This window comes from Silurus meridionalis, chromosome 10 (genome assembly GCF_014805685.1).
Source record: "Silurus meridionalis isolate SWU-2019-XX chromosome 10, ASM1480568v1, whole genome shotgun sequence".
Lineage (NCBI taxonomy): Eukaryota > Metazoa > Chordata > Actinopteri > Siluriformes > Siluridae > Silurus > Silurus meridionalis.
The window spans coordinates 15,016,796-15,039,330 of record NC_060893.1 but is presented as its reverse complement, the minus strand read 5'-3'; the positions used below and the strand labels follow the sequence as shown (position 1 = coordinate 15,039,330).

At 39.0% G+C, this 22,535-nt stretch overlaps 2 protein-coding genes across 8 annotated transcripts in view; one reads left to right on the top strand and one right to left on the bottom strand.

Annotated features, from left to right (window-relative positions):
- brsk2a (BR serine/threonine kinase 2a) overlaps window positions 1-20,071 on the top strand; it is a 177,943-nt gene extending 157,872 nt beyond the window's left edge. For 2 of the 7 annotated variants that reach the window (XM_046858873.1, XM_046858871.1), the window contains 7 exons: window positions 2,545-2,605; window positions 5,353-5,560; window positions 5,848-5,896; window positions 7,750-7,873; window positions 8,887-9,067; window positions 13,722-13,811; window positions 17,789-20,071. In XM_046858873.1, coding sequence (XP_046714829.1) covers window positions 2,545-2,605; window positions 5,353-5,560; window positions 5,848-5,896; window positions 7,750-7,873; window positions 8,887-9,067; window positions 13,722-13,811; window positions 17,789-17,940 — 865 coding nt within the window. In that variant the 3' untranslated portion in view covers window positions 17,941-20,071. Of the gene's footprint in view, window positions 1-2,544; window positions 2,606-4,887; window positions 5,561-5,847; window positions 5,897-7,749; window positions 7,874-8,886; window positions 9,068-13,721; window positions 13,812-17,740 lie in introns of all 7 variants that reach the window. The other 5 variants (XM_046858872.1, XM_046858869.1, XM_046858868.1 and 2 more) reach the window with 4 other exon arrangements.
- A 1,370-nt stretch (window positions 20,072-21,441) lies between these two features.
- Window positions 21,442-22,535, bottom strand: part of abtb2b (ankyrin repeat and BTB (POZ) domain containing 2b) — a 42,222-nt gene continuing 41,128 nt past the window's right edge. Inside the window, exon 17 of the mRNA XM_046858865.1 lies at window positions 21,442-22,367. Coding sequence (XP_046714821.1) covers window positions 22,170-22,367 — 198 coding nt within the window. The 3' untranslated portion in view covers window positions 21,442-22,169. The remainder of the gene's footprint in view (window positions 22,368-22,535) is intronic.

Genomic DNA, 22,535 nt, shown 5'->3' with positions numbered 1-22,535 from the left:
GTCACCGCATGTTTCATATGACTAGCATTTAGAACACATAATCAAAGATTCTTTATAAGTGGTAGTGTTTTTATACAACGCCAAAACTGTGAAAGACTCAAATTGACATTTCTTAAATTATATTTACATTTGCCTATAGACTGCTGAAAATGTAATTGTTATAAAGTGCCCGTTTATAATGACGTTTTTCTAATAAATATAAAAAAATAAAATAGCAAAATTCTGGTTATAATCTCAAACTACTCTTAATGTAGGTCACTCTTATGTTCTAGCTACTGTGCCTTTCTAAAATAACTAATTTCACAATTTATTTTCAGACAATAAGAGAAAATGTTTGTTTTTATAACAAAATTACAGTAATTTTTCTCAATTGGGACAAAATTATTGATGCTTTTTTTAATATTTCAAGTAAATACAAAAATATTGTTTGTTGAATGGGGTTAAGGTCAAGTTCTTTGCAGGAAACAATTTCTTTTCACTCCAACTTTGGCAAACCATATCTTCCTGAAACTTGATTTGTGCACAGGAGCATTGCTTATACTGGCTAATTTTCTCAGTGAAGGAAATTGTGATGCTACAGCCTATAAAGACATGCTTAAAAATTGTGTGAAACACATAAGGGTGTGATGGCTGGGTGTCCACATACTTTTGGCCATTTTGTCTAGATCATTTGGGGATATTACTCTGAAACTTAGATTTTTCTTTCTTTCTTTTTTTTTTTACCTGGAAATAAACCAAAAGTTTAGAATATTGTTCTTCTAAATATCGATTCTGCACTGTTTTGACGTCACTATGTAATCATGAGAAAATGTGTAATATTGACCAAATTAGCTATTTCATACAAAAGGTCAGATTAAAGCAGGTGTCTAGGTGACACTCAGGTATATTTGATCCAACATGGATCATCAGTTTTTAAACAAAGTCCAATGAGACCTTGGGTATACACTGTTGTTAAAGCAAAATAATCTACATTGCACTCACATCACTCAAGTGTATATCATTTTTATGAAAAAAAATTCTATTAGTTTTTACTACTATGATTAGATATTTATAGCTCCAAAAATGTTTCAGAGGAGATTAAAGCTTTAGGTATTCAAAATGGTTCATAACGTAATAGTAGCTGTCAAATCATGACATTTATTCCTTCAGGTTCTAAGTGAGTGTAGATGAGCTCTTTTCTATAAGCGAGCTCTTTTCTATAAGCTTCCTCACTTCATTTCACCCATAACAACTATCAATTCAAAGCGAGATGTCGTTAATGTTGTGTCCATCAATGCTGACGTGCCTTGACAGCGGGAAAGAGAAATACTTCAGTCTGTTGGTAGTTTTCTCTTTGTTTCTGCTGAATAGTACCCAGAACCTTACGTCTCATTATCCAATAATCACCGAATTGTCAAATAGATCCTCTTAATTCATTTACATGAACCCTTTTTGTTCAAACTGTATAAATGCACAATTCCCAGTTTTCTTTCTCTAACTCCCACACAATGGTTTAGGCTAATGCCCCATGCCCAGTGCTCAACACACTCATACACCATGAGCAAACACTGTGCTGGAATTCTTCTCTCTCTGCACAGTTCATGTATTTTCTCTTTCACACCCACGGCACTGGGTTTGGCGTCTCTGAAGGCCAAATTAACAGGAAGAAGAAACAGAAAGACAATGGGGTTTGTGAGAAAGGACTGAAGGCTTGGCTCTTGCTGCTGGCTCGAAGTACTTCAGGGAGCTTCAGAAAGGACAGACTGCTTGGAGAAAGATGGAGAGAGTGAGATAGAGCAAGAGGATATACGCATGATGGGAAATAAAAGATAATAAAGGAATAGATGGAGTGCGTGGGCGGGCGAGGACGAGCGACCGAGTGATAACAAAAGGACAGAGCAAAAGAGGAGGTGAGAGAGCGAAAGTGACATGAAAGAAGGGGAACAGCTGAGCTCTGTCTACTCTGACAACCATCTTGGCTGATGAAGACAGATTGGTGACTGTGATAATTCATTTGCTCCTGCTTGGAGGTGATTGAAACGTGCGCTGGAGTCTGTGTGGACATCTGTCGCCAGAGAGGAACTACAGGCTCGGCGCAGCGTGAGCGATAACACTGAAAAGTTGAAAAACATTACTATGTTATGCTAAATTCAGCTACGTATGCCTGTGCCTCTTAGCTTTTGGTGAGCAGCAATGCAGATTATCCTCTGTTTATACCGCAGTTGAAGAAAAAAGGGAATCTGGTGTGGATGACTGTTTATAACTGCTAGAACAGAAGTGCTACCAGGAAACTTAGATAAAAAAAAAAACACCCTCTTTCTGACCCTCTTCTTATAACAGCACATCCTGTCATGGTTTATTTCTTACCTAGATACATACAGCTGTTGTTCTATGTGTGTTGTAGATGTCTCCTTAAACCAAGCCTAGAACTCTCAAAAAATACCACTACTGATACACTTAGAGCCTTTCCTGTCGAGCTTGCTGCAGGATATCTCTAAAATAACACTGTGTGTGTGTGTGTGTGTGTGTGTGTGTGTGTGTGTGTGTGTGTGTGTGTGTGTGCAGGTCACGCTCTATCAGTGGAGCATCCTCAGGTCTCTCCACCAGTCCTCTTAGCAGTCCAAGGGTGAGTGTCCTTCTTTTTCTTTGTCACCCTGCTATGCTTGATCTCTTGCTCCCATTGCCGACTTCCGACACAGTCACATGTACACACACACACACACACACACACACACACACACACACACACACACACACACACACAGGATTCTCTCAGCTCTGGGCTACAGGTGTGTAAGTAGTTAGCTAGGAGTTTGGAGTATTGGTGAAAGATGAAACCACTGACTGTCAGACTTGAGCAGTTGTTTAGGTTTTCAGTCATCCTTTTAAATTGCAGTAGTGATGAAAGAAAATAATGTATCTGAAAAAAAAGAATGTATTTGAGAGACTTTATTTGCTCTTAGACTTTATAGTGTTTAGTTACACTTTAATCGCAAAAGTTTGCACACCCCATTTTTTTCAGTGAGTAAAAGAAAAACAGTGTTAAAAGTAAAAATCAAACTTTTTGAAATAGTATCAGTGTCCAGACCTGATTTGGATGTCTGGCAGAGAAATATTTAGCAGGAAAGTTGTTAAAAGATATTAGATAATATTTATATTGCATTCAGAATAGGAAATGCAAACTTTTGAACATAAGTATAAAAAATATTTATACTATATTTGTGTAAAACTTCTGTAGTGAGTTCTAGTCTTTGTGTGTGTGTGTGTGTGTGTGTGTGTGTGTGTGTGTGTTTCTGGGATCCATGTATATCCTTCTTTATCCATCCCGTTGTACTGTTCTGAGCCAGGCAGAAATCCAGCTCAGGGAAAGTCGTGTCAAAATCCAGCTTCTTGTGTGATTAGAGGAGGAGCTTGTGGCTAAACTTTTCTGGCTGACTTGTTTCACAGCACTCAAAGATTATAGCTACCTTTGCCTAAAGCTTACAGCTCTGCATGACACTGAGCTCATGGCTGATTCAAAAGAGAAATTGATTCCTAAAATCCACTCTAAATGCTCTGCTGCTTCTGTCTTCGCAGAGACCGAGATTGTCTTAAGGAATCAAGAAAGCATATATTCGATGCCATATAACTTTTCTCTCACTTTTCATTTAGTCAGTAACTATGACTTAGAGGGGACAATTATGACTCAGATCAATGTGTTCTCAGTAGACCACAAATTAAATTACTCGAATCAACTGCTATCGATATAATAAATCAGTGTTATAGCTCAGCAGGACTGAAATATATCTAGCTCCTAAATCTTACACTGATTCTTATGAATACATAATATACTGTTCTGAGATTTGCATTTCCTATGTGTGTCTGGCTGAAATTAAATAAAAATGTAGAAATTCTTTTATAGGTTATGAGCAAAACAGATTTTGGCCACCATTGCATCACTGACTAAATATTACAGACTGTTAGAAAAATGATCCATTTAGATGGTCTAGTTCATTATTTAAATATGCATAATTAAAGTGTCTAATGACATGTTTAGAGCTAGTGGCTATCTCTCATAAGCCCCAAAACAGAAAACACCAACTGGTACAGAGCTAAAGACTGAATATAAGAAACAGCCAAAGTTGAAAAATAATAGAAAAATTCAGAACATTATATCATATACAGAAATACACTATCTGGACAGATGTTTTGAGACACGTTACCACAAAATAAGAGGCACACAATTGTATAGAATGTATTTGCATGTGGAAGCATTACATTTTTTGCACTCACCCTATATCAGTCCCTGACTTTACTAACACCATTGTGACTAAATAAGCACAAATCTCAACAACCACACTCCAAAATCTAGTGGAATATCTATCTATATCTTATCTATAATCTTATCTATAATAAGGATATTATAACAGCAATTCTGGACTAAAGGTGGACTAGGTTGTTTAAAAAGCAGATCAAAATCTTATGGTCACGAGTGCACAAACTTTTGTCCATACAGTTTACATGTATTGCTTCACTTCTTTTCTAAGTATATAAAATGGTTTGGATGAAATAGTAATTTTAAAGTAAGGAAATTTTGAAAGAATACCCGTTTTACTGAGTCAATCTTGCTTGATCCACAGCTTCCCACCTTCATCATTGCAACCAGCACCGTCTTTTAGCCGTTCCTTATAAATTATTTCTCCTATGAATGGCTTGCTGACATGTCTGTCTTTTCTAGTCTTGACTAACTGCATGTTCTTTTCTTTTTCTTTTCTTTCTGCTTGATGTTTCCTGACCTAATTTTTCTACCCATGTCTGTGTCTATGTGTGACCTGTTCTTGCATTGCTGTGTGGCTGTTAAATGTTCTTCTGCCATCTCTGGGTTGATATGTGGCTTCTGCAATGCTTTGGTGCATGCTGATCCTTTAGCCTCTTCGGAAGTTCTGTGTACCTCCTCAGGCAGTTGAATTTTCCTTTCAAACCAGTCCTCCTGACTCACCTGACCAGCCCCATAAAAACCAGGCTCACACAGCAAAATTAAATTCCCTTTCCCCACACTCAGTGTGTGGGCCACTCCTGCTGTGCCCAAAAACTCAAACACTACCTGCTAAGCGCAAAGTCTCAGATAAGCCTTTACATGCCACAAGGTCCGACCCATTCCCAGATTGTGATAACCAATCTGTTTCAACTGCTCACTCAGAGCCATCTACTCCATGCCAGCCTCAACCATCACATACCCCCAGCAGTCCCATGCTAGGCCGGGCACCCCACACTAACCCCCTTAAACTTTCAGTGCCCTCGTCTCCAATCCAACCCTTAGCCCCTATCCGGCTACATCACTTCCATCCCATACCTGGTTCTGACCTTAGTACCAAATCTATTCCCATCATCCAGGTGACCCCTCACCCCTCCCCCAGGGGCAGCCCTCTGCCCACTCCCAAAGGAACACCTGTCCACACGCCGAAGGAAAGCCCTGCAGGAACACCGACGCCCACACCACCTCCCAGCCCCTCCATTGGGGGCATGCCCTGGAGGACACGTCTCAACTCCATCAGGAACAGCTTCCTGGGCTCTCCACGCTTCCATCGCAGGAAACTACAAGGTACTAGGGGTGTAAACCTTGGTCTAGTACTGCCACTTTCCCCTACTTAATGAAAGTAAAATAGTGTGTTGTAGTTGCTGTATTTTACTACCAAATACATGCATCTTGTTGATGCACATTACATTTCACCACCTGTACAGCACCATGGGTTTATTGACCCTTAAACTCTTACGACTGAGTGGCTTTAAATGTTTATAGGTAGATAATGGAATAATAAACTGGGTTTTTTAAAGTATCCAGATGGATTGATTATAAATGCAACAAATCTTTTTTTTTTTTCTGAACAGTTCCCACCCAGGATGAGATGTCCACCCTCACACCAGAGTCTTCCCCAGAGTGAGTCTAGAGCGATATGCATGCACACACACACACACACACACACACACACGAAAACACCTTGCCTTTTTATATTTTAGCACACAAGCATACTGTACATATGATATTTCTATAATGGAGATCTAGGCAAATACAATTTGTCATTAACTCAGCATTAGTATTTTTATGAAACCACCATGCTATAGCACATACACATAAAATGCTATTTTTTTAATCTACTTGTTATCATGTTTCTTCCAAATAGTATGCATGTGAAATCGAAACCTTAGCTTCTAGTGGCTGTTTCTTTTTTCTTTTTTCAACCTTGATTCCACAAAAGCAATCAAAACAATCCTTTAATGATTTTACAACATATAAGGCAATATGGGTGTCAAAATTTGAGCCTTATTTTTAGGTATTTTATCTTGAAAGGAACACGTTAGCTTGGCCACCCCTGCCACTATTATATGAAACATGCATGACTGTTAAATAGTGCGACTTGGAAATGATTTTATTTCCCCATAATAATCATTCACTGATGAAAAATCTCTGTAAAAATGTGGGAAGCTTGAAGTATGCAAACTTGGCTGCAGGACTTGCAGCTGCCTTTCAACCTCCTCTCTCAGACTCGTTCCCTCTTGCTTTCTTCTTTTTTAAAAGCGTTATCAGGTTTGCCTTTCACTATGATTCGTCTTACTACACATGACACACAAGGCAACAGCCAAAAGTTTTTCTATCTGAACAATGCCACATCTCTTGCAGGACTGCACACTTCTTTTATGTTTTTTCTTTTGTCTTCTGTAATAGATTCTCCCTTCACTCTACAAGCTGGCTACAACTGCATCCTTAATCTCTCTTTTGTTCTTCTCTGTCTTTCTCATAGAATCTTTTTTTTTTCTTTGTGTTTGGACAGGCCAACTTTTTTTTTTTTTTTAGAAATTTGTAATATTAGAAAAGATTTATTTAATGTTTAACTCAACCTTTAAAAATGTTTTGAACAGTTTAGATCCATAGTAATCGTATTCTTCTTATTTCAGCTTCTCCCATTAGGGGACTCCACATCCTCTACATCTGCCTCTTTCAACCCAACTACCTGCATGTCCTCCCTCACCACGTCCATTAACCTCCTCCTTGGTCTTCCTTTCTTATTTTCTCTTTCCTGGTGGTTCCATCCTCAGCATTCTCCTACCGATATACCCCATGTTCCTCCTCTGCACATGTCCAACCATCTCAATCTCGCCTCCCTTACCTTGTCTCCAAAACGTCCTACATGCGCTGTCCCTCTAATAAACTTGTTTCTAATCCTGTACAGTACAGAAACAATATTATTATTTATTATCAATATTTCAATATATTTTTTTGTAAAAGTATGAATATGCATGTAAAGTATGTTTTTCGGAAACTGGATACCAACATTGTTGCTGATGTTGAAAGGAGTAACAGGAACATCGTGGGACATTTTAACTTATTTATTTTTACAGAGTGAACATGTGTGTATTTCTTACGCCTGCTACATTGAATAGGGCTGCAGTAAAGTGGGTTTTGCTTCATTTCAAAAACAGCTTCTTCACAGCTGTAAAGTACATTCATTCTTTTTATTTAACTAGAAAACACTGATAACAGCTGATCATCACGAATAACTGATAATACTTGTGAGGATTTGTTTGTGGATGTTTTTCTTGCCTAGTCGGCATTTTAGCTGCAGCATTAGAGGTTAGTGTGTGCCTCTATTGATGAACACTTTTGGAGGTTTTTTTTGTTAAAGATGTTTTACCATGTTATGTCAATTATAAGAAAATGCTGCTGTTACTCCTCCTGATATTCTAAAAAAACGGATCACAGATATGATGTTTTGTCTCTCTCTCTCTTCACAGACTTGCCAAAAAGTCATGGTTTGGTAACTTTATCAACCTTGAGAAGGAGGAGCAGATCTTCGTGGTGATCAAGGACAAGCCTCTGAGCTCCATTAAGGCGGACATAGTGCAAGCCTTTCTGTCCGTATGTAACCACTTCAATTATCACTCGTACCTTCCTGTTTCTGTCACTTCTCCCAGTGTACGGAAGCACGTCTATATACCGGCATGTAGAGACACTCTGTGTTTGCACATTTAGCTGACTTTTGCTGATTTATATCACAGTTTGGTAAACTGCTTGGCTACAGCACTTTTATATTCCCCCGAAGCGAGACTTTCATTGTAGGTCAATGGAAAATGAAGCGAGAGCAGTGATCATTAGCATATAGATTCTGTTGCAGTGAAAGATTCATTCAGGGTGTGTGGAGGTGGCAGAGTCCATGAAGACGTGGTTTACATGCTGCTACTGAGACATGGACATTAGCTTGTGAAAGCAACATTTCGACGGCCTGCTGTTTTTTTTATGATTCCTTCGATGGAGAAAGTTTTTTCAGAAGGAAACCTGACTTTTTAAAATTCTTGCACATCATCATCAAAACACATTCAGTGTATTTAGAAAGTTGGATGTTCATAGATCGCATGAATCTGAACCATCTTTTCTCTATTCTCTCCACACTTTTATTTATGCTTCACTTTCTCTTGTCCTCTATTTTTCCCTTTCCAACATCTTTTCAACTTTCTAATGTTTCTATTCTCTTCCTTTCTTTTCTAATTATTTTTCACTTCATTTGATCTCTTCTCTGTTTTTCCTCCATGCTTTTTCTGTTATCTTACTATTTCTTGTCTCAATTTCCTCTGTCTTTACTTTACTTATCATTCTTTCTTCTGCTCTTACATCTTACCCTGTTCTATGATTTCTCATTTCTTCTTATTCTGTTCTCGCTTACGTTTTCCCTCTTCCGTTTTCTATACTGCTCCTTTCCTCTCATCTCTCCACCTTATTTCTATTTGCTATTCACCTTTTTTTGTATCATGGTCACATATCCTCCTCTCCTCTCCTCTCATCTTTCTTATTCTCACTTGCTTTTATCCTCACCATTTCTTCTTCTAATTTTTCCTCATCTTTTGTTCTGTTCTCTATTCTGCACTTTCCTTTAGATCCCCAGTCTCAGTCACAGTGTAATCTCCCAGACGAGTTTTCGGGCAGAGTACAAGTCTACAGCAGGTCCCACTGTCTTCCAGAAGCCTGTGAAGTTCCAGGTGGACATCACATACACAGAGAGCAGCACAGCCACGAAAGAAAATGGCATCTACTCTGTCACTTTTACCCTGCTCTCAGGTAACCACGACTCACTAGCATTATTATTTTTAGTTAACACTTTTTGCCCTCCACAGGACTATTCTTTTTAAACGCCCTCTCTCAGGCTCCCTGGGGCTTTTAAAACTGAAAAAGGGGAAGCTGCTCTTTTCTAAAGTGCAGGTGATTCCTAGCCTACTGTGTTTGACATGATTTCACTACAGGAGGTCAGAGTGGAGGACTACACCTTATTCTATTTCAGTGCCTTTTCCACACTCAAGGTGGCTGTTCATGTCCCAATGCCTAATCTCAGATTATTCTTCCCAATTAACACAATAAAAAAAGATGATTATCAAACATACAAAATTCTTTTGGTTTGTGCTGTGAATCCTACATGCTCTCGGCTTGGATTTGGTGCCCTTGCATCTTTATAATGATTATTTGATCCATTATGGCCACTACTAAAATGTGACCAGTATGGGGATTTTGATCTCAGTGACTTCAACTATGGAATTGTCAGTTACAACAGTGAAAGAATGGAAAAGGTTTTCCATGTGCCCATGCTAAACTTCCTGTTCTTGGCTGATAAGAGTTAAACCCAATATAATCTTCTGCTGTCTTAACCCATCCATATCAAGATATAGGATTTTTAGACATTTTTGGCTCATCACAGTTGTAAAGAGTGATTAAATATAGAGTTACTCTCCTTCTTGGCATCTTGAACAGGCTGGTTTTCTGACCTTTTCAACAAAATGTTTCCACCCACAGAACTGTCACTTACTCACTCTCTCACTTAGTGATTTCTGGGTTTTTGCACAATTCTGTGTTGAGATTTAAAATCACAGGAGATCAGCAGTTTCAGAAATATTCCAAACAGCTCTTCTGGTTCCAACATCCATTCCACAATCAAAGTAACATAGATTACACTTTTTTTTCTTTCTGGTGTTTAATTTGAACATTTTGCTGAAACGCTTGTCTTGTATCTGCTATATATTTGCATTGTGCTGTTTCATGTGACTGGCTAATTAGATACTTGCATGAATAAGCAGGTGTAAAGGCCTTGATGTTCACATACCACAAACTGTAGTATACTTTCCCCTATACTTTGTTTTGTTTTGTTTTTTCTTGTGTTGTGTTGTGTCCTCTTCCCAATAATAATAATAATAATAACAATAATAAATATAGCTGCAAGCAGCGATGGCGGGCCCTCGCACATTTGTGTATCGCTGTACGGTGCCCCCCAGAAAACAATGCACGGTGTGCAAGTGCATCAAGTGGGTAAATATCAGTGGACTATTTTATGTTGTAACCGACCCATTTGGGGACTGTAAGTAAAAGAAACCTCACATTTTAGACAAACGGGGGCGCTAGTGGGCCACTTAAGAGACACACCCTTGTCCGACAATTTTTGGACACACTTAACAGCCGACAAATGTGATGTATGTGTTAAATTTCAAGTTAATCTAAGCACGCCAAAAGCCTTAAATATGCCTGAAATAAAATGTAAGTTTGACGCATTGCCATGAGAACAGCGTTCGAGATAACAAAAATCACTTTGCAAATTATAATCTACAATGTTTTGCCATCATGTTGATTATGTTTGGTGGCAATCGCATGAATATCCTAGGAGAAGTATTTAAAAGTTCACCACATGCAACTGTCAAAAAATCCACCTTTTGTGACTGACACACTTCCTGGCGCCTGTTGGTGGCGCTATGTCCAAGATTCACAATAGGCACATCGATGCGATCGGAATCCTTGGCCGAACATACACACTGCGTGTCATCCGAATAAGACATTTTTTGCTTTAGATATTAGACACTTCCTGTTTCTCTGAATTCGCCATAAATTTGTCGCCTCGCCATGGCAGCACCGTTCGAGACATCAAAAATCCCTTTACAATTTATCAAGTGCAATGTCTCGGCATCATGTTCACCACTTCTGATGTCAATCGCATAAATTCCCTAGGAGGAGTATTTAAAAGTTCACCACATGCACTTTTGAAACCATCCAAAATGGCCGACTTCCTGTTGGGCGGAGCTAATAGGTTTGATTGTGAAAGTTGTTCGGGTCGATGAGATCTATATGCCTACCAACTCTCGTTCATGTGCGTACATGTTTGCCTGATCTGTGCACCAATATTTGTTTTTACATTACAGGGGGCGCTACAGAGCCCAATTGCCACGACTATGTTCCAGCCTTTGACCGGTCCTAAGGGCAGACGACTTTGACGTCTGTGCCAAATCTCCGGTGTTTTCGAGCATGTTAAGGCACTAAAAGTGCATGCCAAGTGCTTCAATACGCCTGAAAATGAAAGTAAAGTTTGAGGCGTTGCCATGGGAACGGTGTTCGAGATATCAAAAATCCCTTCACAATTTATCATCTACAATGTCTCGGCATCATGTTGACCACGTTTGGTGTCAATCGCATAAATATCCTGGAAGGAGTATTTAAAAGTTCACCACATGCAACTGTCAAAAAATCCACCTTTTGTGACTGACACACTTCCTGGCGCCTGTTGGTGGCGCTATGTCCGAGATTCACAATAGGCACATCGATGCGATCGGAATCCTTGGCCGAACATACACACCGCTTGTCGTCCGAATAACACATTTTTTGCTTTAGATATTAAACACTTCCTGTTCTCCAAATTCGCCATAAATTTGTCAAGTCCAATGTCTCGCCATCATGTTCGCCACGTTTGATGTCAATCGCATGAATTCCCTAGGAGGAGTATTTAAAAGTTCACCACATGCACTTTTGAAACCATCCAAAATGGCCGACTTCCTGTTGGGCGTAGCTCATAGGTTTGATTGTGAAAGTTGTTCGGGTCGATGAGATCTATATGCCTACCAACTCTTGTTCATGTGCGTACATGTTTGCCTGATCTGTGCACCAATATTTGTTTTTGCATTACAGGGGGCGCTACAGAGCCCAATTGCCACGACTATGTTCCAGCCTTTGACCGGTCCTAAGGGCAGACGACTTTGACGTCTGTGCCAAATCTCCGGTGTTTTCGAGCATGTTAAGGCACTAAAAGTGCATGCCAAGTGCTTCAATACGCCTGAAAATGAAAGTAAAGTTTGAGGCGTTGCCATGGGAACGTGTTCGAGATATCAAAAATCCCTTCACAATTTATCATCTACAATGTCTCGGCATCATGTTGACCACGTTTGGTGTCAATCGCATAAATATCCTGGAAGGAGTATTTAAAAGTTCACCACATGCAACTGTCAAAAAATCCACCTTTTGTGACTGACACACTTCCTGGCGCCTGTTGGTGGCGCTATGTCCGAGATTCACAATAGGCACATCGATGCGATCGAATCCTTGGCGAACATACACACCGCTTGTCGTCCGAATAACACATTTTTTGCTTTAGATATTAAACACTTCCTGTTCTCCAAATTCGCCATAAATTTGTCAAGTCCAATGTCTCGCCATCATGTTCGCCACGTTTGATGTCAATCGCATGAATTCCCTAGGAGGAGTATTTAAAAGTTCACTGCATGCACTTATAAAACAAACCAAAATGGCTGACTTCCTGTTGGGCGTAGCTCATAGTTTAGAGGGCGAAAGTTGTTCGGCTCGATGAGGTCTATATGCGTACCAACTCTCGTACATGTGCGTACATAATTGCCCGATCTGTGCACGAATGTTTGTTTTTTAATTACAGGGGGCGCTACAGAGCCCCCCTGCCACGCCTGTATACCAGCCTTTCTAAGGCCCTAGTGACAAAGGACTCTGACGTGTGTGCCAAATTTCAAGAGTTTTCGAGTATGTTAAGGGACCTCTAATGACCAATGTGTGTAAAAAAATAAAAAATAAAAAAATAAAAAAAATAAAAAAAATAATAAATTCTAAGGAAACCAATAGGGCTTTGCACCTCTGGTGCAGGCCATTCTGGCCTGCTCCTCGGTGCTCGGGCCCTAATAATAATAATAATAAACACAATACACTTTCTTTCGACTTTTCCCGTTAGGGGTCGCCACAGCGGCTCATCCGCATGTTTGATTTGGCACATGTTTTTACGCTGGATGCCCTTCCTAACGCAACCCTCCCCATTTATCCGGGCTTGGGACCGGCACTGAGAGTGGCTGGGGTCGGTTCCCTTACCGGGGATCGAACCCAGGCCGCAGCGGTGAGAGCGCCGTATCCTGACCACTAGACCACCAGGGACAATTTAAAATAAAAAAAAAACACAATAATTTAAGAAAAAATTCAGACTCTGAAATAGATCTTCACAAATCTTCTACAGTACAACACATGTACAGAGTAAACTTCCACTTGTCATTTGGTAACCGTTCAGCAATCAAACGAACACTCTTTCCCTCGACAAGCACAAAAAAAAGATGTCATAGTTGCACTCCATCCAGGCTGCTTCATTTCCAATGCAGTGCGTTCGAGCAGTCACTGTGTTAATATAAGCTCCACACTCTAATTATCACTGCTGCCAATGACATCCAGTTTCTGTTGCCCTCACAGGCAATTACAGACTGAACAAAATCAAAGGAAGCGCCATTATTCCGAGTGTTCTCATATAAACACATTATTTTACAAACTAATGCCCAAGAGTCTGACAAATTTGGCTTTGAGCCTCAATAGACAGCTTTTTAAAAGGCCGTGCAGTCATTGCTATTCTTTTCAGACAGTGTCTTGCAGGTTGATGGACACTGAACCAAATATGTGATTCCAGGTCCAAGTCGGCGTTTCAAGCGGGTGGTGGAGACGATCCAGACGCAGCTGTTAAGCACACATGACCAGCCAGGAGTCCAGCAGCTGGCTGGTGAGTAAAGCTTCATCCCACATGGCCCTGTCCCAAACCCCTTCAACATCCACCACAGGCATGCTCCCCCCTTTCCCCTCACTATGCACACTGCCATAGCACTAACCCCACACCCACTCGCTTTAAACATGCATTGATCAGACTCTGGATGTACGCAGTGAGCTCAGGAATAAAATTACACTGGCGCTAGAAAGCTTTTTATAGTGGTATACTCTGTCCATAAACCCCTTATAAAGGCCCATTGGGAATTCTCATGTTTATTACCTCTAACAAACCATGCCTCAAGATTATTATAAACAAGTAATAAAGAAACAATTGCATCACTTAATGGAAGACATATTTTGTGTCCCAAAGAGCTGCCACTGATTTTATTTTAAGAGCAGATATCTCTAAAAAGAAAAAAAAAGAAAAAAGAAAAAAAAAGGGTGGGGGGGCACCTTTGTCTTTTCTCTATGCATGGTCTTTCCTTCTGACTCATACACCATTTGCTGCAAGTCTGTGTCCTTTACATCTGCTTGAAGACAGCTCCCCCTACTGAATCAAAACTAGACCTACAAGCACAGTCAGTGGGAATGATATTCTTCTACTGGAACTGATCTAACTAAATTGGCATGACTACAGTGGATTCATGTCCCAGAGCTCAATTATTATTAATATGAAAATAGTAAAATGTGAACGGAAATCCTACGTGAAGTTCTGAGGATGACACGGCTTCAGTGGATTGATTGTTCAGGACCAAAGGTCCAATTTCTGTTTTCTCCCATGAATGGCATCAAAAAGACCTAATGGTACTTCGGTATGAGATGAGTAGCTTGCCTCTGAATTGGATAGAAATACCGTCACATATCCAGAGGTGCCACAATGTAGGATTCAAGTCAAGTCACATTTTATTTATAAATCACATTTAATACAAATTGCTGCTGACCAAAGTGCTGTACAGAGCATCAAAAAAATACATAAAATAGAGCCTTTATATTAAGTCTAAGCTCAAAGATATATATATGTTTTTAGACAGGACTTCAGTGAAGACTTAATATGGAACGGCAACTCATTCCAAAGCCTAGGTCCTGCAACTGAGAACATTCTGTCACGCTTTGTTGAGTCTATTAATTGTGTCCTGGGGAGAGTTGACTGTAAGCAATTTGAGGACATAGTCACTCTGGGAAAATGTTGAATGGAGATAAGATCGGAAAGAATAGCAGATGCCAGACCATGTAGGCTCTTATACACACATAAAATAAATGTGACGCTTTTTGAGACTGGGTGCCAGTGGAGCCAAGCAAGCTTTGGAGTTATAGACTCAAATTTTCTAGTTACAGTCAAGAACCTAGCAGAAGCATTTTGAGTTGAAGCCAAGATACAGCGAAGGCCACAGGTTTACCTGTTTTTCTGCTTTCTTATTAAAATCAGTGGTCAAACCAACAGGTAATATCATTCTCCCATTGGAAAAAGTGATACACTGAAGGGAAAAGAATGTGGAACATTTGTTTTAAATACTAACTTTCTCATTACATCAGGTTTAGCTATCTGAACTTTGATCTGCATAGATTTGTAGCCTATGAACCAATAAAATGGATGGTGTGAAAAAAGGCTTTTTGGTCAGAAAGTTGAGGAGAAACTGCTTAGAATCGCGATCTCGATAGACTTTTCTCTCACTGTCTTGTTCAAGCTGCTTGGCACATACCTAAAAAAAAAATATCCGTCTCACCCACCTGCATACGCAAAATAATATTCTGTTAGGCTTTACTTAGAAATCTACTTAGAAATTGGCGCCTCTGCGTGTCATGTGACAGACTAATTGCTAACATAATATTTGTGCTGTTAACTGTGTGGTTTTATTTCTTAGAGTAAAAGAATATTTATGTTTAATTCCGTTTTGTTTTATGGCACAAACACAGTAGGATGAAACGCTCTGATCATATAATCCTTCTTTTTTTAATAGTGCATCAAATCGTTTGTTTTCATTTCATTATTTGTTGTTAAACTGCCACAAATTATTAATAAGCTTTTCATCAGTCGATTAGTTGCAGCCGTTTCTGACTAACCAAAACGTTAATCAAATGAACAATCCAACAGTCTCATCATCTTATTAGTGTTTGTTCAATGTAAATATATAAGATATATGATTATGTAATGTCATTTTCTTAGAAGTTGATGCGACTGAACCTGAACTGTATTTACAAGTTCCACTGGTTTATATTTGAGTTAGATCTTGATTGTAAATGTACAGTGGGGAAAAAGCTTGAGCTTGTCTTGGGTGGTCTGATATCAGTAATGGAGGACACATCAGGCTAGCAAGACACAACATCTCAGCTTACTGCATTCCATCACCCTTCTATGTATTTCTCTCCCTCTCTTTTCCTCTCTCTCTCTCTCTCTATTTCTCTTTCTGGTATTCACTATTTGTTCTCTTTTGCTAGCTCCCTCTTTCTTTCTGTCAGCCACACTTTCTGTCACACACAGCCATCGCTGCCACTGCTTCCTGCCTTTCACTCAATATCGAGCGACTCAGTGTGCGCGTGTGTGCGCGTGCGCGCGTGTGTGTGTGTGTGTGTGTGTGTGTGTGTGTGGCAGAACACAGACCTACTCACCCACTGCACTGATGAATGGCATATAGTTGGAGGGCGCTCAGGGGAACACTACACTGTTGCTCTATTATACAGACTAGTTTCTTGTTGGATACAGTTTTTAGCATTTAGGCTACAAATTAACTTAATATAAGGATAAGTTTGTGTGTGTTTGTGTGTGTGTGTGTGTGTGTGTGTGTGTGTGTGTGTGTGTGTGTGTGTGTGTGCACATCAAGTCTCCAGGGTTTATGTGTATTAGCTACAAGATGAACACTGAAGTAAATTCGATTTTTTGATTGTTAAAATTGAGCACTGTGATCTTTCATCAGTGTGCTCAGATTATTGTATTAATTATTACTGAGCTCTGTAAATTCACAATATCTTCCACATCAGTGCATCTTCTTCAGTTTCATCCCATTGATTAAATACAGTATTTATAAAAGTGCACCTCTCACTTGTCACTTACTGATACTGTTAAAAATAAGATGAGAGCAGTGCTGTAAAAATTCTAATGAACCTGGGGTGATGGTTGGAAGAAAACTGCAATATCTATTATATACAATGAATCAAAAAGTTTACACAAAAGTAGAATGAAGATAAAAGTCATGACAGATCATTTTACATCTTCAATGTGCTAGAGGAACCAACAAAATTGAATGAAAATACAAATATATATATTATTATATATATTGTTCACCTTCTTTAATAGTAATGTATGTGACTGTGCTCTGAATAAACCAGTCACATAAAAACTCATGTTCAATACTATTTGTCATAAACCTGTTTTCATGGAAGTAATTCTAATTTGCACTGAATCAAAGTTCTCTGTTTTGGTGGGATTTTCTTGACCTTATGAAGGGCATCATCATCAAGTCAGTGTACACAGGAGATCCCCTATATATTAGACAGATCTGAAGTAAATGTGTGAAATAGAATCTACATCACTCTGAGTGCTTTATCAGTCAAAAGATGATTATATTCTAAATAACAACATTTAAGTGGAAGGGATTAGTATTGTTTTACTTAAATTTGATTGGTTCCTGTATCACATTAAAGGTGGTAAACGATCTGCCATCATTTATTTTAGTATTCTTATTTCTGCTGTCCAAAAAGAATACATCGGCCAACAGTTATTAAATGTTTAAAGTGTAAATTTCTATACAGTTCTAATCGGAAGTGGCACCAATTAGAGTCTAAACACCTGAGTCCTCGGATTCTCATGCATCTTGCACCTCTCTTGATTTTTCCTCATCTTTTCCTCTTTCTCTGGCCACTTCTCCTTGTGTGAAGCTCATTATTCATTTGTTTGTTTGTTCTCTCTCTTTTTCTTTTTTCTTTTTCTCTTCCCGTCTGTGTACCTAGGCAGCCCATTGAGTAACTTCTTTGACGTAATTAAACAACTTTTTTCAGACGAGAAGAACAACCAGGTGCTTCATCCACCTGGCACGCCCAACAGACACCCACGGCACGATCCCGAGCCTAGTCACTCGAATTGCCTGGCAGGAAATGCCAGGGACAATGCCAGGATGGTGGCTTCTGTTGGGACACAGGAGCAGCCCTAGAGACCTGTAGAAATAATACAGTCCTACTCACTGACATACAAACGGTCAGCTGTGATGCAAATAATCTTCTCCAATAGACTTTTGAATGGTTGACTGTATAAAATGAGCACATGTAGACACACTCTTCCTCCATACCATTTCCTAGACCTGTCTCCATTGTCATCATTTGTGACAGACTTTCATCTTTTTCTTTTTCTTTCTTTTTTAAGTTTCTTTTGTGTCCACTTTTCCTCACCTGTGTGATGACTTGTTTTTACTACCAGGAATTATCCAGAAAAGCTATTAACACCCCGCTCCCCTGCTCCACCCACGTTCTATGACGGAGGGCATCGTTCATAACGATGAAAAACCAGACGCATCATCCTTCATCCTCACCTTCTTTTACCTCTCTCCAATGACTTTGTGATCCTTGAGGGAAAACATACTGACACACCAACACCAACATCCAGCCCAATGTCCACCTTCTCCTCATGTGACCTTACACACTCCGACGTACAAGGAACTTTATACGTCTTCAGCTTGCTGCACCCCCCACACACACACACACACACACACAATTACAGACATGCACAACTCTGGAATGGACTCACAAAGAACAGTGTGAGAAATAGAAAGGAAGAAGATGTATAGTTTGTCCCATCGGGATAAAACTCATCACAGATTGTATTGTCATTTTCAGTGTTGATTTTATTTCCATTGAGTTGGTTTTGATCTAAAAGCTCTGCTGCAAAAAGGACTTATAAGCTTATTTTATGTTGGTGGGAAAGGGGGATTATTGGGGTCATGCAAAGAGTAATGGGCTGCTGGTTCATGAACTTTTCCAAATAAATCATTCCCATTGTACAGACCAACAATCTTCTTCTGTATAACAAAATGCCTAGATGTTATTACTACTGTTTATTTACGTTGTAGATTCTGACTGAATTTTGTGCTGCCACACAGTATTTATATATACATATATACATATTTTATCTTGTTTTATCATTGCCTAATTTATGAAACATTCGTTTCGAGTAGCTGCTGCACTGAATCTAGAGTTCTGTTATCATTCAGCATATGATTTATGATCTCATTTCACGACTACCAGCAGTAGAATTAAGGACAAAAGTGTTGAATACATTGTGAATATTTTTGTATTTTTTCTGTATTTATTCATCTGAATGATCCATTGCGTATGTGTAACACTAACTTATGAAAACAGGGGGAGTCAAAATAATTGAATGTTATTTATTTACATCCTTGAATGTTTGTACGTCCTGATGCAACGCAGATTTGTTTGTTTGACAAAAAAAAAAGATTTTTCTCATGTCTTGATTTAAGAGATTTACATGTAAATTAATTATATATTTCTTTTATTTTTGTTTTGTTTTTCTAGCTTTGAATGATGATACAAATGTAGTATATGTTTAAAAAAAAAAAAGGATAATTTACCAGTTAAGAATGTAGGCTAGCCTCTTTGGGGAGGGAATGAGCATCTTGATATTTGTCAGTTTCATTGTGTGTGTGCAATGGATTAAGACAAAAAAAAAAAAAAAACCTCGCTCCTCTTGAGTCAGTTCTCTTGTAAATAGACGGCTGTCACTTTCTCATCTGAAGGAGGTGATTGGTACCTGCTCTTTCTTCTTCGCTTTTAACTTGTATTGCTGTGTGCATGCCAGACATCGGCTTTCCTTTGCATGGCGCTAGTGTAATTGTTAAAAACCCCTTTTCCTACCCCTTACTGCTTTCCTCTGTGTTACTTGAGATAAAAAAGCATTCCCGCCCTTCTTTTTCGCTGTTAATCTAGCCGCTGTTTTGTGTCCTTTCTCTCTTTCATGAGCCTTTAGTGCACTGAGTTTTGAAACGCTTCCTCTGGTCTGTATCATTTACTTCTGAGGAAAAAGATATAGCATCAGTTTCAAAAATCCTAGTTTACAGACATGGGAAGAGTTTTTTGACAAAAACTAAAATGAAGCAATACCCTGTTGTTAATCAACCTATTTTATACAGTAGACTTTAACTGATCATGTGACTTCAGACTATAAACACAGAGCAGGAATGAAAATGAAGCTGTAATATAACTGTGAGCAACTTTAGAACAAGAGGGAAAAAACCTAATGAAACAATAAACTTATTCACTTATTTAGGAACATCTGCAGCCTTGTGTGTGTGTGTGTGTGTGTGTCTGTGTGTGTGTGTGTGTGTGAGAGAGAGAGAGAGAGAGAGAGAGATTGTATGCTGAAGTTTGTACTTCTGTTCGTGTGTACGTGTGAATGTGTGCTTAAGTGTGTTTGTGTGTGGAGGTATTGTGTGTGTGTGTGTGTGTGTATATACATTTACACTTTCTCGAGACTGTTGTTGATTTTTGCTGTGTCAATATTTAGTGTCCCTCTCGTCTCTGGCTCCTGAGGTGAGAGAAGGTAAGATGTTGTTTTAAGCTCACTTTACTACGTGTATCTTCATTTTAATTTATATTATTACACATTACCTTCATCACACTATGATGCTTTATAGCAAAATGATCAGGCTTTTACTGTGTAAAACTACAGATATTTATATCAATGCACTGATTTGAAAGATATTTTCTAAAGGAACAGCTGATCGGTGGATGCTCTACATTATTATAGGCCACAACATGGGACACGTCATTACATAACAGGTCATAAACTGATGTTAGTACACGAGTAAATTAAAGTTGAGTTGCTTATTTTTGCTCGAGTAATATCAATAATATAGTTCTTTTCTAAACATGCTTTTCCATCCTTCAAAGTCATGATGAACTTAAAAATTGAGACAGAATATATGTGAAGGTGTAATAAGGAATAAGTGTGCAGTTGAGGATCTGTGGCACTGCTGAGTTTAATGGAGGATTTTGTAAGTGAGGCTGCAGACGTGTGCAGTAAACAGTTTTGATAGAATCATTTCACAAAACCCTCTGTTTTATTTCTGTGTTGAGGGAGAGAGAGCATGCTCTCTGACACATTAGTGTTAACATGTTAGTGTTCAGCATCAGCACTAAACTTTCTGCCACACTGAGGCAAATGGCATGTTTTTTAGTCATTTCTCTCTTTGTGATGAGAAGATAAGACTGCTGCTGAAACGGTGATATTTTGTTCCAAAAAACAAAACAATAGAAAAATGGCTGGAATACTTAAAATAAAAAAACATTAAAAAGCACAGGCACAACCCCACTATACACAACTACAATACCCCTAATGCAGTGCACTGGAACAACTTCCCCTTAGTTTCTAACATCATTTACAGCTTATGGCAGATCCAGATTTACAATGCACTTGTTCTAACTCCAGGGCCCAGGACTTTGACTATACTGGGATTTAAAGCACTAAGCTTCCACTAACTAGTAACCTTCACAGAGCTTCTACCCAAAATGCCTACCAGATGTACATGGATTATCTCCAGGTGTGAATGAGTGTGTAAATGTGTGTGTATGGGTTCCACTGTGGTTACAGAAGATAACTAAACAGATACTTAGATAAATAAAACTGAAAAAGAAAACACAGATCATATTAATATCAAAAACTCTTTATGGCAACAGATTAATTGAAATAATTAAATGTTTTAACATTGTAAGTATGCATAAATGAATTAGAGCTCATAAATCTCTTTTTACCCCCCGGCTTTGCCCCTTCGTATATCTTGTAGTCTTTGTACAGGTCAAATATTTTCCCAGGTTCAAAAAAATACATTTGGTTTTATATTATTTTTATTTGTTTGGCATAAAGAACAATAAAAAGGCAACTTAAATAAACTCACATTTTTTAAATAGAAAAGGTCCACTCTTTTGTTCCAATACAAGTTTTACCTGCTGCAATTTAGCTTATAAAAACTCTTCTACTCCATTTGGCCCGGTACAAGTCCTACCACGAAGACTCGACAACAATGATGCTTTGTAAAAGGATAAAGGGAAAACGTCTGGCCGCTGAGGGATTCCTAAATAGTTTTGGATAGCTTTTACTACAAGAATGCAACTGCATTCAGTATGTAGTATTACACATTTTACACATTTGTACATTGTACATTGTCTCACATTGTCCATTATTACAAGCTCCCAATGTCTCTGTCCACATCCATCAGCTGCAGTATCTCAGTCTTTCCTACTTCACATTCAGCTCCTCATTCTGACTTCTTTTCCCAATCATAACTCTTTATCATGTCTATCTGTTGTTTTTTTCGTCTCTGTCGATGATAACGTGCTGTAGTTCTTCATTTCTGTGCTCCTCGCTGTCCTCTCACGCGTGTGCTTTTTTACGGAGGGAGCGCATCGTGCGTGTTAACATGGCCTCCAGTTCCTCCAGGAGCGATTCTCTCCCTGAAGCTGAGCGAGAGCTGGAGATCAGTCCACGGAAACCTTCTCTTTCCAGCAGAGCGCCCATGTTCTGCAGGAAGTAGCCTTCACAGTACACGCTCAGCTCTGCTGCACCCTGTGCCTGGAATATACAACCAGAGTTCAGAGAGATGTTCAGTGGGCTGTGTGCAGGTTAAATAAAAACGACTTTCTCTGTAAACACACTGTTAATTTGCTAGATTATTATGGACTATTTATTTTTATGAAGTGAGGCAGGTAAGCGGTTCTGCCAGAATTCTGTGCCAAACTC